This window comes from Xenia sp. Carnegie-2017, unplaced genomic scaffold (assembly GCF_021976095.1).
Source record: "Xenia sp. Carnegie-2017 unplaced genomic scaffold, XeniaSp_v1 HiC_scaffold_19, whole genome shotgun sequence".
NCBI lineage: Eukaryota > Metazoa > Cnidaria > Anthozoa > Malacalcyonacea > Xeniidae > Xenia > Xenia sp. Carnegie-2017.
In genome coordinates, this window is record NW_025813481.1 from 1,852,624 (window position 1) to 1,871,573 (window position 18,950).

Here is an 18,950-nt window from a genome sequence, read left to right on the forward strand (position 1 = left end):
ACAATGTACTCTCCCAGCTATCACCACAGTACAATTGTGACTCCTGCACTTGGGATGTATACGTTTATAATCATACATCATGGTAGAGTTGGATTTTGGATTGTGGATAGCTTTACAATAGTTAAAGTGTTTCTTTTGTTTCAAGCAAGTTTTACTTTGTGCTTTTGAAAACTGTCACCAAGATAGATTTGTATTTGTTTACTTATTACCATTGAAGGTTACAGCATGTTTGGTGTAGCTAGCCTGCCAGTTTGGTCAGTTTAGCATTGTTTATGTTTATAGAAATCTGTTGTTTTTACTGCACAATCAAACTGTCAATCCTTTTATGCCACTAAGCCAATTTCTATTTACTATATATTATAATCACTGACATGCTCTATACAGTAAAGCTAAATAGAAATTAAGATTTTATTTTTATGCTGTTTAGTGTTACTTGGCTATGTGGACAATATGGAGTTGCTGGCTCAAACAAGAAGATCACGTTCTTAAATGTGTATGTCTCTGAAATGAAATTTTAGCTTTAAGTTTGAAAACATTTACACTGCACAACCAAGCTTTCAGTCTGGCTCAATTCCTGAGCAAGTTTCTATTCATCCCAGATTATAATCACTGATGTGCTATAGGCAATAAGATTAAATGACAAAATGATTTTACTTTTGTGCTGTTTTTTTTTAGTGTTTCTTGGCTACATGGACCTTATGAAGCTACTGGTTCACACATGACACACAAGAAGAGCACTGTTGCTTAATGTGTATGTTACTGAAATCTTTTTTTAAATACATACACATATGACATTTCATTGAGAAATTTTAAGAATTATCCAATCACTGCCCTTCTCTTCCTAAAGAACATGTAGTATGTGTTTCATGCTGTGTTCTTTTGAAATTCTTGCATTTTCAAAATAACATTTTTGTATGACGACATGTATAACAAAGTATAGCGATTGATGGTTCTAATATGAAAGAGAACGGTACTGAAGTCAGTGTTTTCTGAATACTCATTACGGACTGGGGAGTTATCTGTAAGTTTTCCAGACTTAGCTGTATTGTGTTCTTCACATGATAAAAGACTGCCACGTTTATAATAAACTGGAATTTGTGAATTCTTTCAGTACGTACGTATAACAAGAAAAAATTATATTGCGTCACACGTTAAATTTAACTGTCAAGACTTTGTTGATGTTATTTACTTCTCCTTATCAAAATTGTCAGATTTTGTTATTATAAGAAAAGATTTTCTACATATCATAGAACAAAATATTTGAGTGATGCAGACTATTAAAACTAAAACAATTCCATTGAATTGTAATGTTTTTTGCTGCGTTTTTCTGCCAAGAAGTAAAATTATAGATGTATGGGATCTTGACTTTTATCATTTCAGAAACTTACACAACGTGTATTATACCTTAACTCTTCTTCATTACAAAATGTTATGAACTATGTACGTCGGCAGAAGTTGACACTGTTCTAATCATTTGTATGAAAGATTTACTTTGTCTTCGATTGTTTGACCACTGCAAATTTTTAGACGATTAAACAGAAATTGTCTGGATTCACCAGCATTTGATTTAATACAGTGCATCTAGTTTGACGTTTGCATGTCAATGATCACTTGCGAGGGAGAATAAGTTTAACTCTGGTTTATGTTTCATACAGTATTCCCTGTTTTGTGGAATTTTGACTAATCACAATTATAGCAAATATATACACAGTTCAGTGATGTCATTCATATCTATCTGACTAAAGAACCATGCATCACAATTAACATTGTGCAATTATGATTTTTTTAATTGTTTAAGTGCAACGCATTTAAATTGTTTTAAATCAAAGGGGTATGTTGCTGTAAAGATGAAACTTCATTTGAGTTTTAAGAGAGTCTTCACATATATTTGGTCTAAATTACACCTAAAGTATAATTATCCAAGAATTTTATTGAAATGTACATTGTACAGTTTGTTGTTTTAGAACTGTTTAAACCGTGTGGTAACTGTGACATTTTATGTAAAAATTCGCTCTGTTTTAACTTTCATTTTATTCAAATCCAGCGCAAATGATATTTATCGTACTGCACTTATAAATAATTTTTGATGATTGCAGATTTTTTGGTTTTGACTTCTTTTGCCACTCCATGGATGAAAAAAATGACTTCTCTGATAGTCTGGCTAAAGAAAGCGAGATCAAAGACTAGGATACTTCAGAAGGTTAGAGTTAAAGACCCCCAGCTTTTTAGACCGTGATTCTCAGCAAATGATAAATGGTAATTTATGATGGCGAATTTTTTCTAGACACATTTATTTGACAATGTGTATACTATATTTAAGTTGTAACTTTAAACCAACAATCTTTGCCAAGATTGTTACTGTATAAAATTTGGTTTTATAGCTAATTTCTCGTTAAAAATTTGCTATCATATGTTTTGATTAACGTTGCAAAACTTGTTGATAATATACGTTGAGAATAACTGTATTTATATTTTGGTTATATTTGGTATCTCGATTGCTCATTAGTGCATTGTGATCGAGAATTTACAGCAATTATTTATTGTTGATTGAACTGAGTAGTATAGTTATCATTGTGACAATGAATCTGAACGCATAATACTTTTCAATGTGTATCAAATACATCGAAATATTTACATTATGTAAAACGTTTATCCTCGTTCAAACGATGAAACAAAAGTTATTTGCAATCGACAAAAAATTGTTGAAGGCATATTAGCCCTAATATTATAAAACATACACATGTACGACCTTTAGTGATCCATTCATATGGAGTTAAACATGAAATCGATTCATGAATTTAGCAAATGATTTATAATATACAAATGCAGGCTTGGTTGGCGATCATAACTTCTCATAATTATAGTCCGGTTCTGTACTTATTAGCCTTGCTTGTAAACTCTTTGGTTCGCGGATCACCGTAGTCTGTTTGCGAGTTAATCAGTTGTATGAAAGCCATAAAGACATTTATTTTGCTTTTGACTCTTTTACGAGTTACAACTATTATTTGTGTAGGATTTATATAACGTAGATTGACTATGAAAGTTATGTAATATGATACGTTTCAGCAGTCAAAGTAATTGAAAGTATAAGCAGGAAATACATTTTAAGTACTTACGATCACTTGCAAATGTGTGAAGTCTTCTAACTAGCTTTCAAATATTAAACATTTCTTACTAACTACAATGGTCACTGTATCGTAGGAAATATGGCTATCATATATGTGTGTGAAACAAAAAAGTCGTAATGGTTTTGAATTATCGGTTGTGTGGAAGATATTCGCGTCAGAAAAGTGTTTTAAAACAGTTGTTGACGAGTATTTATAGTGAAATTGGTCTTTGGTGAAAATTATAATAAATTAATCATCAAAATTTCTAAGAAATCTTGGAGACTTCACTTTTCTTACTGTGAGCATAGTCACGTGATATGCGATCTAAGTAAGGAGCCGTTTGGTAAATGCAGAATAGGTTAGAAAGCTACTGGGTTATTTGACTGATCAATGAGCACAAAGCACAAATTTTTTAAATCTCAAACGTCTTTGGTGTCAAGCATATTTAATGTAAAATGTACTGTGTTTATTATTTTACTTTATTTTATAGCCTCGTAGTTTCTAGATTACCCACATGTACGCAATGCGTACCTATTTTTTAACAAAATACTTTACTGTGAATCAATCAACCTATCATGTGTATAACATGTGAAATTTATGTTGTTGTCTTTTTTTCTATTAGAAAATACCGCTATCATATTTAGCTAGCGTTTAGCTTGTTATTTTCTGAAGCAAATAAACACTGCATTCAGTTTACTTGCATGTGTGAACATAAAAGTAATGTTTTCATTGTTTATTTTTTGTGTGAAAAGACAAAAAGCAAAAATTATAACGACAGGTACATCGTATAGGGGTTGGTGTATGATCAAACAGCACACTATAAACAATGCCTTTTTTGAAAATAGAATGCAGGAATGGTGGCTTATTATGTGTGAACAAAAAGAAAGCATCCTCTTAGACATGAACGGCATAGACTGGACAACATTTGGAAACCCAGTTGGATTGGAGGAAATCAAGGATGCTGAACTTAAAGACTTTTATCGTGGATGCTACAACTAAAACCAGAAGACAGGCCATCTGCCAACGAAGCATTGAAACATCCTTTTCTTATGTCGGATGGCGAAAAGTTTGAAATGTTATTTAAAGTGCATGGGAACCAACAGCCAACTAAGACAAATATCACTCTTTTAAGTGTTGTTCAAAAATTGTATAGTGAACCCGCAGACTGAAAAAGTCAAATTGATAGTGATATCTATGATTATTTTTTTACGTATGAGATCAAAGGAAAATTCTTTAACTCAACTATGGGTCTTCATAGGCAGAATGCTTGAGACTTAAGATTAAAATTCATTGCCGTATGATTACAATTATTTTGATGATATTTTCACTGTAGATAACAATGTTTAGGGACATATGTTCCAAGCTCAATTGTACACTCCCTATTATGGAAGCGGATAGCGGGTAATTAACTCCATTTAATTCAGTATATGTTAAAACCAATTTATAGTGTATAAGATAAACAAAATTAAAAATATGTGTTAGCATAATTACAGTTTACAGATGAATTATCTGACCAGTTATAATTCCAAACAAAGTTGATATAATTGCGACATACAGTAAGTGTAACGGTAATGTGCAACTAGATAAACACAATAAGTCATTGAAAAATGATCATCAACCAGAAAGTACCCGACAGAAATCTTTTCTTTATGTAACTGTATGCTTAATAATGACATGTTTACCTTACAGCCACGCATTTTTTCGTCCCTTGAAATACATTGCTCTAGATTTGAGATAACTAGTGTTGATTTTACGAGAAGATGTTTTTTATGACCAGTGATTATGACACGTGAAGCTATAAATTTTGATATTTTGACTGAGATGGATTGGTGTGAAACCAGTGAAACCCATTTCCAGTGGTGAAATCTCAAACCTGAGTCATGTCATATTTCCAAAATTTGCCCTGTTTTTGCCTTTTCTAACTGGACAGCAAAAACAAGAATATTTGGCAGAAGTTCGTTTGTCCATATCACAATAACATTTTTTTGAAATGAAAACGTGTTCCTAGGCATAATATAAACCTTGAATTTGGGTGAAACAGTCAAGTACTATTAATATTTTTTTGATAATTTTTTTGATAATCATTAATATATAAAATATATTTTTTAAGATTTACGATTACTAGTTTTGATTGTATGAGAAAATATTTATTATCACTACTGATTATGTCACATAAAGTTATTGTGACATCTTCATGCTGTGTACTTGTCATGACAGCTTGCCAGGATTGACAGAAGATAATAGGAGAAGGGGTAAAGGGCTGGAATCAAATTATTAAAACATGGATAGATTTTTAGGAGGTGCCATCTCCCAAACATCAGATTTCACCCCCCCCTAGATTAATTTTTCACCCCTCTAACAAACATTTTAACTCCCCCAGTTTTGAGCAAAACACATCAGTAATACAGTTGAATTAAGTTTTTCTGTGCACTGTTTCAGCTTACTACACAACGTTTGGTTGCTTCACTGTAAAACCGCTCATGATGTTTAGCACTACCCCTGTAAAATATGAAAACCTGTTTATGTGTGAAATCTGAGCTATTTCATATCCATGTTCATGAACTGTCCCATGTGGTACCATATGTAGAAGTGTAATGGTGGGTCTCGGGGGATGGCTTGACAGAAATTTCAAAAGACTATTTACGTAAGAATAAAAGACGTAAAGTTTATGTTCCTAGGCCTGCTGATAAGCTCTAACATTTTTTGAAACAGCCAAGTGTCGTTCACTTAATTGTTTTTCTGAGAAAACGTTTGGAAAGAATGTTGTTTTTACACATAAACGATGCGCACATTTCCAATGCAAAATTTACAGGGGAAACACCTCCAGCGTTCCATAATAGGCTTGTCAATAATCCTGTATTTATTTGGAAGAAAGCATTTATAACTACAAGTTTTAGAAGAGCTTTGAAAATTTGCTTTGAAAATTTTTGAAGAAAGAAATCAATCAGATCAAGAAAAGAATAATGAATCATATGAAGAAAATTTAGAGGTGATATCTGTTAAATGAAGTTAATTTATTTTGTGTTCTTTTTTTAATAATAGCTGCTGCATTGCTACGGTGTATTCCTTATCTTCAGATTTCAAGTTCTATGTGGATATAAAATATGCATTAAATCATTCGCAAATTCATTTATTCTACCTTCCCCGCCGAGACAAAATATGGAATTTTTTAAAGAATTCTTGCTGCTGTGATCTTTTGAAATGCTCCATTGTCCAAAGATATATTTATACGCGATGCAAAACAAGTCATTCGTATTATTTTGATAGTTGATTCTCATCAGACGTTTAAGAAGTGGAACAAGCACTGAAATTATTGTAAGTTTTGTTTTTATCGTATTCTCTTCATGATTTAACACTGGTACGCTTTGCAATAAAAATTTGCGAATTCTTTCAGTATATGTAATGACAATGTTAAAATTCCATTGCGTCAAACGTTTGATTTTATCACCATGAATTTGACTTTCTATCACCATAACTTTGTACTTTCGATGTGTTCAAATCCCAATACTATATTTTTAATCGAATAGCAATAGATTTCTACAAATCACGGAAAATTGGAAAGGATCGAACGATTTTACTGTGCCGACTAAAACAATACCAAACGATTCATTAGGCTTCCGTTTTCTTGCATTTTTACTTATAAGTAAAGCTATACATACAAAATAGCCTTATAACAAGGCTATTTTTGAGTTCATATCATCTGAGCAACTTTGTTAGCTTGTGTATTAAAAATTTATCTTGTTCATTCGTCATGACAAAGTTGTTTGAACTAAGTAGGCGGAAATGGACACGCAAGCAAATTTCTTATTTCTTGCATGGGAAGGCGGGTTTCGGGAAAATTTATAGAAAAAATTACAAAAAAGAACAGTTCCTTTTTTAATTATTTGATCAAGCGACTAACAACTGTTAGAGAGCTCTGTAAATGAAAAATTACCTGGATTTTCCAGCATTTAAATAAACATACTGTTCAAGTTTGTCGTTTGCATGTTAATAGCCGTTTGAATAGGGGAGCCTTATGTTTAAGAGAGCATTGATAGTCTTGGTGAATGTTAAGTCAATCACAACTTCAACAAATGTTCAAGACTGTCGGCGAATATCATCTTTTTAAAAGTGAAGGTAGCCACAGTCGCTCGGCCAAAGTTACTGGTTCATTAGACACATGCATGCAATGGCACCCTAAAACAGGAAGTCAAATAATGCCGAATATTTTAAAATGATTTGTTCTTTCACAATTGTAATTTTCTTGCAATATGATTGCGATATGAGTAATATATAGTCGTATCACTTATCTTATCTTTTACAGCTTAGACATGAATTGCAACGCAGTTTTCATCAACATTATATTAACTCTATTGCATCATGTATTATATGATAGCGGCACTTGTCGGTCTTTACTTTGATATGTTTAAAATATATTGGAAAGTACCTTTAATTTCTTACTACCTATATTAGTTATGATCTTGAATACTAACTATAGATAGATAGATAGATAGATAGATGATTTATTTCTTAAAACTGGCAGCCATATCGCTGAAATACGTTTAAGATTACATATAATACATATATAAATAAATTAACTAAATTACATCTTCAATGAGTTATAAGTTATAAAACTATTTCTAAAACGTTTGGTATTAAAGTTAGTATTGAATGAAGATTGAGTCCTAAGTTCCATAGTTGAACGTTCTAAACGAGGAGGCAAAAGGTCATGAAGCTTATGTGAGGAATCTGCTACTATCTTCTGAAACAACGCTGTTGTTATATCATTCCTCCTTTCGCTAAGGCGTTGCAAATTAGTAAACTGCAGAGCGTTTTCATATTCTTGATGAGGCAGGATTATTTTTAATGCTCGCTTTTGGACTGACTCTAGGTCATCTGACAGATATAATGTCAGACTATTGTGGAACACTGGGCAAGCATACTCCAAGACAGGTCTTATACACGTTTTGTAAAATTGGAGCAATTCCTTGACTTCGATATTTGCTCGTTTTTGTTGAATTAGATAATAGAGGCGTTTACGGCATTTCTTAATTATTTCATTTACGTGGATGTTCCACTTAAGGTTACTGGCTATAACCAATCCCAAAACTTTCGCGTGTTGTACAATATCCAGTGTAATGTTATTGATGGTAATTGGTTGAAGGTCATTGGTATTAGATCCAAAACAAATTCGCATCTCTTTACATTTGGTTTCATTTAACTGGAACTTATCACGTGAGATGCTGTTCGCTAATGTGTCCATTTGGTTTTGTAAGTTTCTTGTTTGATCTTTCTTAATTACTTCACTAACAGTGGTATCGTCCACGAATTTCCACATTTTTCCACGAATTTCCATATAAACAGTGCCGTCCAAAATTCTTGTATGTGCAATCTTTATAGAATATACTTAAAGTTCCTACATCAGGGTCATGGAAATAACTTGTTTACATAGTTAAATAGAATTTAAGAACATTTGCTATGTAATCGACCGGAAGAAAATTTTACTTTATGGCCTAGATGAAGGCAGGGCCGAGATTTGGGTACAAACTTTGCGCGCTGACGGACCATTTTGCCCGACATAAAAGGCGTAGCTATAGACTTACCCGATGAATTTTGAAAGCTTGTAAAGGTTATTTATGGGACAGATATATACAATAAATGCAATTTTCAATATTATGCAATTTTCACTTACATAATAACTCACCTTGTAAAATTAAGTTTTACGGCGCTAAATAAAAATCATGGCTATACGTCACATTTGTCGCAATAATGAGTCGTGACATTATGCATTTTTTTATAACTTCTTAAAATCACGATAAATGTTAATTCAACTCAATCTTGAGATCCTCTAATCTAACGATTTCGGACTAATCGCCTTAGGTCTTTTACAATAAACTCTTTCCTCGGCTACTTCTTTCAACAAGTTATTACCGCGAAAGATGTGTCAATTCTACCCAACAGCTCTCTTATTTCATCTACAGCATGAACATCACTTTTGTTGTTTTCCTTTCTATTCAGCCTACTCTCCATTCTTCCCGACATTCACATCACAAGTTCCTCTATCTTTCTCATGTCTATCGCTCGCTTTTCATGACTATGATCCAAAGAAGATACTATAAACATTAAATAACTGTTTCGATAATTCAATTTTTCATTTTCTAATTTCGTTCAAAACTATATCAAGATTGCCACCAAATTGTTTGGAAACTGCAGTAACTTCTGTCGTCTTTATATTTATGCTCATACCATATTCTTCTGATATATCACCCAATCTATTTAAGATATTCTGTATAATTTTTTCGTCCCAGCTACTATGCATTGGTCATCCACAAACCTCCAGTGACATATAACCAGCCAACAACTTTGTTTATGCTGTGTAAATTTCAATGTGTTCACTCATTGTAAATCAATTACTTTTTCAAGAAATGAATAATAATAATGGTGTAAAATTTACAAAGGAGGAACAAATTTGCGAGCTAGCTACGCCACTGCAAGCCTATAATGTCTTTGATAATATCATCTCTCATTGATTTCTTAGTGTAAATACAATTGTAGCTACTCGCCTTTGATAAATTGACCTCATAATACGTCAAAGGACAATATCATTTTTGAAAAGTGTGAATATGTGAATCGGGATTTAAAAAACAACGGAGTAGCCAGCTCAATAATTTGAGGAGGAGAGCTTACATTCATAAGTGCGTGGTATCATCTGTAAGAAACAATTAATTTCAAAGAACTTGATCTAGAAAAACATACATAATGAATATTATTATGTAATTATCGAGTTAGCTACGCCACTGAAGAAAGCTGTGTATTGCATTATATTATCATTTGGTAATGTTATTTATTTGCATTGTTCCAGCTTCGAAAAACAGGGAACTTTCTGTATGTCAATCGAATGATAATGACAGTTTCAGCGATGCAATGCCTTCATCGGGTAACAAAATTTTTATTTTTCAGAAAAATCATTCTTCATTGCTATTTTTATCATTCTATCATTGCTTTTTTTAACTACTTCCGCTATAATGGTGCAAAATAATAAATTTTAAAATGTTTATTCATTCCTATACTGTCACCATTTTACGACGGTGAGATACTCAACTGTGAATCGAAAGCAAAACATAAATATAAACTTTCTGCTAGGGATTAATGATTGTTGTCTTAATGCAGAAAAGAGTGTGGAATTAGGATACATTTGTGAATGATTTTTTATATATCCTTATTTATAAACCTGCAACATTCTTAATAAATAAAAGCGTTCTCAACTTTCACTGTGTTGCAACTAAAATAATTTTTTGCTATTGCGCTTGCACACGACGATAATAAAATTGCTGTTTTCAAAATTGATTGTACAAACTATGTGTTTGTCTACAATAACCTTAAAAATATAATGATAGCTATGTATAAAAATACTTTCATTTGTTTCCACATAATACATCATTACCCATGTGACGACCAATATCTTGACCAATGGATATTTTCCTCGTAATCAATACAGAAACAAACATGTTATTGTTGAAGAGAAAAACCAATCAAAAATACTTTTTATAATGGAAAATTGTAATTTGTGGTTCTGTAATTTTTATATTTTCTTATATTTATAATCGGTGTGGTATTATGTTGCAACCAAATCTTAAAAGAAGCCCATACATTAACATTGTTCATAGTTCATGATAAAGAGCCCATTAAATTGTTTTGTTGTGTTATAAATAAAACAAAAAATGCTCTAGTTGCTTGTTAATATAACTATATAATATTTTAGTATTATTTTATTATTTTTGGAAGGTTGGTAAAACGAATTATTTTCAGTTTCATAAAGTATTATGATTAATTTTCTACTGCTTTCAATTGCTTGATTTGGAAAATGCTGTGTAAATTTTTAATGACTATTAATTAGGAATGAAAAATTATTTTCATTGCATGCATAAAAATGTCCGTGTCTGGATGTAAAGTGCAGCATGTCGTAAGCAACCATCTTAACTATTTCTTACTGTTTCCAGTTAAAATAAAGTCAGTTATTGAAGGGATCATTGCTTTGTAAACATTTGTAGAGATCATTGAGTAAATTCAATTTATTTTAAGAGGATTTTTGGTCATAACATTCATATACTAAAATTCAAGTTTTATGTTAATATGAAAAGGATGTGTGTTTTATCCTTTGCAAAATTGCTCAATCTAGTGTAGCAGATCTAGCGTTCGTCAAAATGAATTATAGATGCTCAATTTTAAATTCAAAATATATTCAAACCAAAACTATTGAATTTGAATTTCAAAAAATTAAACTTTATCAATGGACTTGCCTCTATGTATTTGGAAATGGAAATATATCCAAGCAAGAGCTGCAGCAATTTATTTTGACGTACTCTAGATCCGCCACTGGCTTTATTGAGTTAAAGTTTGGTATAGTCATGCAATAAACTAATCGTGGAACGTCGATTATTGCGCGTGAATTGTATGATGACCAACTCATTTCTACCGGAGTAAATGTTATTTTCATATCAAAGTAAAAACATTCGTGTTTTCTCATCCAGAGAAAAACACAGCAATGTTATATGTTATGTGATATTGCCAAAACAAATAAAACTGTGAATTGATGAATTTATCAGTCCTTTTTTAATCGTTCCTGATTTGTACTTCTCCTTTAAGTTCTAGAATTGTTGCGTCAACCATGGAAATGTTTTGATAAATCATTAATACATCAGGAAAAGTTTAAAAAGATGGAGGAATATGGACGCCAACATCCAGAAAAAGTTACACTGCTCAGTGAATTGCGTGTAATCTTCAAGGAGGAGTTTTTGCTTGGCAAGGGAAGTGATGGAACCCGTGTTTACCTTGCCCTGGGGAATAATGGTTATGGAAAAGCAGTAAAGCGAATACACAAAGATAGCGGCAAAGACTTTGCAAATCGAGAAAAAGAAATTTTTAATGAGTTGAATGCAAAGCGTTCAAATTATGTTGTGAATTTGTGGGATTTAAAAGAGAACCTTGACGAAGAGTATTTTTACATGATATTAGATTTGTGTGAAGAATCGTTAGAGAGTTATGTGAAATCTTCTTCTTTGCAAGATCTTCAAAAAGTCGTTCCTAAAGTTCTTATTCAGATCTTAAATGGTCTAGTTCACCTTCACAGCGGTGAGCATCCTATTCTTCATCGGGACTTAAGACCCTCGAACGTTCTTCGAGATATACAAGGAAATTTTTTAATCGCTGACTTTGGTATAAGTCATATTTTATCTGATGAAACTTCGACACATCAAAGCATACAGAGAGGAGCTAAAAATTGGATAGCTCCAGAGTCATATAACGCATCAGATGAATCAATTGATAAAGTTCGTTACAAAAAACAGTCTGACATTATGGTAAGTTTTTGAAGTAGAACTAGAGGTCCAACTACAGCTCAATGTTTTATTTGCCTTTAATTAGATGTTGGTATTTGGTAGTGATAATGATTTTACCTCAATTTTTTTCTGTACCTCAATTGTATCGTCATATAATGTCAACATATAAATGTAGATAAAAGTAAATTAATTTTTGTCAATCGTGTTACAGTTACAATAGTATGTTCCTTATTTAGATTGCTTTTTATACATATATATGGCTACAATTCTATTTGGAGAACATTTTTTAGATTTTTTTCAGCTGCACATTTATTGTTGAGTTCTGCAAATCGCAAATAAATTTAATCTTTAAGGTTTTAGTATCCACCACTGACTGTTTATGACAATTTTTTATTGAAAATAGAATGCGGGAATGGTGGCTTATTATGTTGCAACAAAGGGAAAACATCCTTTTGGAGATGAACGGCTTAGACTGGACAACATTTTAAAAGGAAACCCAGTTGGATTGGACGAAATCGAGGATGCCACGCTCAAAGACCTTTTATCGTGGATGCTACAGTTAAAACCTGAAGACAGGCCATCTGCTAATGAGGCGTTAAAACACCCTTATCTACAATCAGACGAATAGAAATTTAACATGCTGTGTGATATGGGAAACCAACTGGAGGTGAAGCATTCACAAAGTCAAAATTCTCCCACTTCTGACGTTCATACGCAGTTGTATGGTTCCACAGAATGGATGAAGCGTATTGATGATGAAGTAGTCAAAGATTTGATCAACTTTGAAGTAAACGACAGTATAGGAACTCTAAAGTACGAGTCTACATGGGCAGGATGCTTAAGATTTATACGAAACATTGACCAACATTGGCAAAATAAGCCTCGTCCGCATCTATCACAATATGTGAAGCAAGGCAATTATAAAAAGTATTTCCTGCAAGTTTTCCCGGAGCTTCCTCTTCTGGTGCACAAAGTCATAAGGTCGAATGGCATGAAATCAACTCCAGATCTGGAAGAACACTTTGCTAGTAAGTTAACCATTAAAATATTTCTTTTTCATGAATGATGTAGCTAATCAATCTCTAAAGTCTCTAAGTGTAAAAAATTCAACCTAGTCAGTCAGTTATTCCGGTTATTCCGGTTATTCAGTGTAAATTTTTTGCGAAGTTTAAATTTCTTGCGTTTGATTTGTCGCGATATGTTTGTTCATTAGTGCATCAGAGATTGTCATGAACAAGCTAACCATTTTAAAAATTTTAAATCCAGCATCCCCTTTGACGTTATGAAATGGTTAAAACGCAAATATATTTTTAAAATATACTAATATTGATATGGAGATAAACAAGGAGTGAGTGTTTGCAGTGACGACGAAGCAACATTATGAAGTGCGGGGCTAAGTCTTCACTTATACTACGGCGTCTTAAAAAACACCTCTAAAAAATTACTGCAGGTCAGTCTAACTATACTTTTCGCAAAAAGTGAGGGGGGAGGGCTTCAGCTCTTCCAACCCCCAGGCTGTTAACGTTAGTGCAAAGCTTATGATTAACTGTAACGATTTTTACAGTTAGACAAAGTATGACCCTCACACTCAAACTCCAAAAAGTGTTTATCTTGTTGATAAAGTTTTGACTGCTCCAATATCAGCAATGTACATGGCAATGAATAATGAACAATTTCTAAGAAATTTGTCCCCACAGGGGCAATACTTTCTAGTAAATATGGCCCCCCTTACAAACTTTAAATTTTTTTTAAAACCAAGATCACAGGCGATCTAACATAACACAGATTATGTAGATCTATACATTTAGTCACATAATATCAAACTAATCAGAATAACTAACGCACTTTAGTGATGACGTCATGTGAATATTCACGCATCCAATAAAGTGTGAGTAAAAAGCAAATCAAAGACTTGAATCAATTACACATTTCATACACACATTCTGCAAACGCATCCCCGCTGTGTAAAACCCTGTCCTCACTTATGCGTTTTCTGTTAAAAACTCATATTTTTTGATGCTTTTTGGCCATCCGTCCACACTGAAACGCTCAAAAACGAACACGCTGCCAAATGAAAACGTGTAGATTTGAAAACACTCTCAAAAATGGAGTGATTTGAAAATGCGATCGTTTTTGCTTTAATGTGGACAGTCAAAAAACGGAGCCTTTTGAGAACGATGACGTCAATGACTACTTTTTCTGGCATTTTTAAAATTCAATACAAATTTGGCGAGCCTGAGTGACGTGTTTTTAAGGTTGTATATTTGTTTAATCCCTATTTTGGAAGTTAATATTTTGATTTCACAGCTTTTATCGATAACTTATAAAAGGAGAATTTTGACTCTTCGAACATTGGTTTTTTTCCAGTGGCTCACACAACCACTATCGAATAAATAAGCCATATAAAAGAAAGCCAGGAAGATTTTGGCATTGTCCAGAAAGAACAAGCGCGTGGTTGGATAACTTTGTATCTGAAATATGAACTACTCGCCATGGAAGATATCTTTATTGGCGCAAGATGTCACGAAAACTATGGGCGCTTTATGTATAAGCATGCGCAGTTAATTATCTAACACACTTTTAATTCGGTAATAACTTTTAATTTCGAAAACGCATTAGTGTGGACAGATGCAGATAACACAAAAAATCTGTGTTATATAATCTGTAGTTTCATAAAATAACTTTTAAACTCGTAGAAATTCGATTTTAGTAAACACTTAATTACTTCCGAGCTTTAAATAACGTAAATAGCTACTTTTTGTGCGTTTGCAGACTGTGTTAAGAAGTGATTGAGTCATTTAAGACTTTATTCTTTTTAATTTGTGGAATGATTTTCATGAGTCATTACTTTAGTTATACTCACTCTTTACTCGACTCACTTATACTCACTCTTTAGTTTTTGCTCTTCTGGACTAACTAAATGTGCCAAATTTATACTATTTATGATGTTGAAAACCGTACAAGCGTAAGAAATATTATACATCATGTTGTACACCATTGAAAATAATGAAATTTGGCAATTCAGACAAAAGACATCAAACGGGTTATTTTTGTGAAAAATAGTCAAATAGTCATGTAATTAGTAAAAGATGATCAAAGAGGAAGATATGCTCAATGAGATGAAATATGGTACAGTCAAAAAAGTCCGAAAGCTAAATAAAGTGGAAGGGACTTTCATCACAAAAATTGCGCAAAGCAAGTTTTTAAAGAGCAAAAAGCAGTTTTTGGTATTGTATTATAAGTAAACGCACGCTTTCAGGGATGAGAGAAATTAAATGTTCTGCTGACCAAAGCAAGGTTTAATAACGTCAAAGAATATTTAGGATGGATAATTACGACTAAACATCCTCATTCCTAAATTTGCGGTAACACGTTAGTAAATATTTCTGTTGCAACAAAAGAAGTCGAGGCGATCTGTTGACCGATGCAGACTTGTATCTTCGATTATCGACTGTTGTTATGAATGATTCTACCTCAACTGCTATCTCCAAGTACACTTTAGCATCAGTTGACCAAGTTTAAGGAATTCGTGTGCTATACTTTAAGTCAAACAGAAGATCATAAAATGAATGCTTTAAGAAGTAATATTTGTGATGAATATTGGGTAGAGGCGTTTCTTTAGTTTTGTGCTGCAAAGGTTTTGTGCAATAACCTACAAGTTCTTATTCTCCAGAACATAATGGTATCGCAGAGCGTTTGATTAGGACAATCACAGCATTGAATCGATCACTGATGACGCTGTCTTGTTGGCTATATAAACAGACAGAAACGCTATAAATTTCACTTAAAGTTCACATTCTGGTGTCATATACATAGTATATATATAGTTCAAAAAGATCGACGATGGCAATGTTCATTTTCTACTGGAAATGTTGATCTGCGATTACTTTAAGAAGATTTTCAACCAATTTGGGATGGAGAAATGCAAACGCATGTACACCTGTCGAACCGTCGAAAAAAATTTCAGATTTCTCGGACGATGAAAAGATTTAGTAAAAGTCTCTTTTGCTAAATCTCCCTCGGTTTACAGGACTTTTAATCACAAATATCCCTGCGTTTACTTACAATAAAGTTGCTTCTTATTTTCATCTCAAATAATTTACCAATGTACTATATAATATCACAGGGATTGGCATTATGATTGATGTGGACAATACCATTGAATGAAAGTAATATCCGATCAAACTCGAAGTAATTTCCTATCTATCTCTAGAGTAACATTTTACTGCCCGAAATCAAGAATAGCCTTTTTGAAAAAAATATAACCATTTAATGTATTGAATAATATACCACAAAGCCGAGCCTATACTATTATGTTATTTGCACGTATTCCAATCTTGTGTGCGATGAATTACTTTCAGCTCACTTCCACATGTTTGATTATTTTCATCCCTTATCCCTAAATGTAATACTTTTACATAATTTTTAGAATTGCAGTTGAAAGAATGGAAGTATTTTGATCAATCAATAAAGCACAAAGAGATGTTCTTGAAATTAATTAAGTATGGACGCGACCCAGATATCAAGGTTACATGTGTGAACGACGTACGTGTAATTTTCTCGGACGAGTTTTGCATTGGCAGAGGAAGTGATGGAACCCGTGTTTATCTTGGACTGAGCAAGGATGGTTATGGAAAAGTAGTAAAACGAGTACGTCGAAATAACCGTGCCAAAGAAGCAGAGAACGAAATGAAAATTTTGAATGAATTCAATGCTAAGAAGTCGAGATATGTTGTAAATTGTTACAACTTGGAAGAAGAGACCGGAACTGAATATGACTATTTGATACTTGACCTATGTGAAGAATCGCTGGATAGTTTAGTAAATTCTTCTACTTTGGAGAATCTTCAAAAATCTCTTCCCGAAATTCTCGAGCAAATTTTAAAAGGATTAGCTAATCTCCATAGCGAACCAAATCCTATTCTTCATCGTGATTTAAAACCATCTAATGTTCTTCGAGATGCACATGGACAATATCTGATAGCTGACTTTGGTATTAGTCGAATATTGCATAACGACCTTAAGACATATGTAAGCGATGGTACTAAAGGAACTCGCGATTGGATGGCTCCTGAATCGTACGAGTTAGATGATACAGCACTATACAAACCAGAGTCTGATGTAATGGTGGGTGTAAAAATATAACCATTTGCAACTTACTTCCAAATTTTTAAGAAATCTTTTTGACACTGTTAAGTTTTTATATATTTTAGAATGCAGGAATGGTGGCTTATTATGTTGCAACAAAAGGGAAACACCCTTTTGGACCTCCAGAGTATAGACTGGAAAACTTGTTAGATGGAAACCCTGTTGGATTGATGGACATCGATGATGTCGTACTTAAAGATCTTCTTTTATGGATGCTACAACATTCACCAGAAGACAGGCCATCAGCTAAAGAAGCGTTAATACACCCTTATCTGCTATCCCAAGAAAAGAAATTTAGCATGCTATGTGATATGGGAAAACAACTGGAAACGAAACAATCACTAGGTCATAGTTCTCCAAATTCAAATGTTGTTGCGCAATTGTATGCTTACATGGAATGGATGACGCGTATCGATGATGAAGTCTTGAAAGATTTCACAACCTTCAAAAAGAATGGCAAAAAGATAACTGTGACTTACGAGCCTACATGGGCAAGGTGTTTAAGATTCATAAGAGGAGTGAATGAGCATTGGAACGATAAACCTCGTACACGTCTGTTGCGTTATGTCAAGGAAGGCAACTATGTAGATTATTTCTTGCAACGTTTTCCTGAAATGCCTCTTCTGGTGCACAAAATCATAAGGTCGACAGACTTGAAAACAAGACCCGATCTTCAGAAACATTTTACAGCTTAGTCATACCAACAATTTTTTATGTTAAACGATGTAGCCAAATTAGAATTCCATGACACTATACAATCTCCCAATTTAGTTGTTATTTTCACTAAAAGTTTTTTTCGTTTGATAATATTCAATATGCATGTATTAAGTACTCTATAAATGCTTTCCAAGATGAGAACATTTTTTTTATGTGATTTTTGATTCTAATATATTATCAGAGGCTCCAGCAAGGGGGACGACTGCCAATAATATATTTCACATACTGAGGTTTCTGTAAACGTAACTTGAAAGTTTCAGTTGAATAAAACATTGCGTTATACATTGTATGTGACATTTTGGAGGTGTTACTATCCTCCCTCCAAAAAAAATAAAATCCTGCCAGCACCACTGTATGTTACGTCTAATAGAGAGCCAAAAATTTAAAAACTTTTTGCCTAAATTAATATCTTTTTATACAAGTGTTTTTGTCTCTATCTCAAACCTCGTTAATCTCATATATTTGCATATTTTGATTACCGTGATGTTCATTTTATGTAATATTTTGTAAACATTTAAATAAACGACAACATTTTTCAATTTTGTAATTTTAATGACAGACATATTTCGACTTCACTACAAGCCATCTTAGTCGCAGATTTAAGATAGAAATATGATACAGCTGTTACATACACATGAAGCCACCAGAAATTTTCCAACAT

The 18,950-nt window shown here is 32.9% G+C and overlaps 2 protein-coding genes and 1 long non-coding RNA gene across 3 annotated transcripts; all 3 read left to right on the top strand.

Moving 5' to 3' along the window:
• Positions 1-425: 425 nt before the first annotated feature.
• Positions 426-794, top strand: LOC124438009. The gene is made up of 2 exons (XR_006945948.1): positions 426-493; positions 676-794. It is a non-coding gene; the product is annotated as an uncharacterized LOC124438009 (long non-coding RNA).
• Positions 795-6,333: 5,539 nt separating this feature from the next.
• LOC124438527 (serine/threonine-protein kinase/endoribonuclease IRE2-like) lies at positions 6,334-18,828 on the top strand. Its single transcript, XM_046988697.1, has 5 exons — positions 6,334-6,422; positions 11,733-12,445; positions 12,828-13,452; positions 16,854-17,551; positions 17,638-18,828. The coding sequence occupies exons 3-5, from the start codon at positions 13,062-13,064 to the stop codon at positions 18,265-18,267; spliced, it is 1,719 nt and encodes a 572-aa protein (XP_046844653.1). The 5' UTR covers positions 6,334-6,422; positions 11,733-12,445; positions 12,828-13,061; the 3' UTR covers positions 18,268-18,828.
• On the top strand, positions 11,804-13,052 carry LOC124438724 (serine/threonine-protein kinase/endoribonuclease IRE2-like). Its single transcript, XM_046988926.1, has 2 exons — positions 11,804-12,445; positions 12,864-13,052. The coding sequence occupies exons 1-2, from the start codon at positions 11,804-11,806 to the stop codon at positions 13,050-13,052; spliced, it is 831 nt and encodes a 276-aa protein (XP_046844882.1).
• Positions 18,829-18,950: the final 122 nt, after the last annotated feature.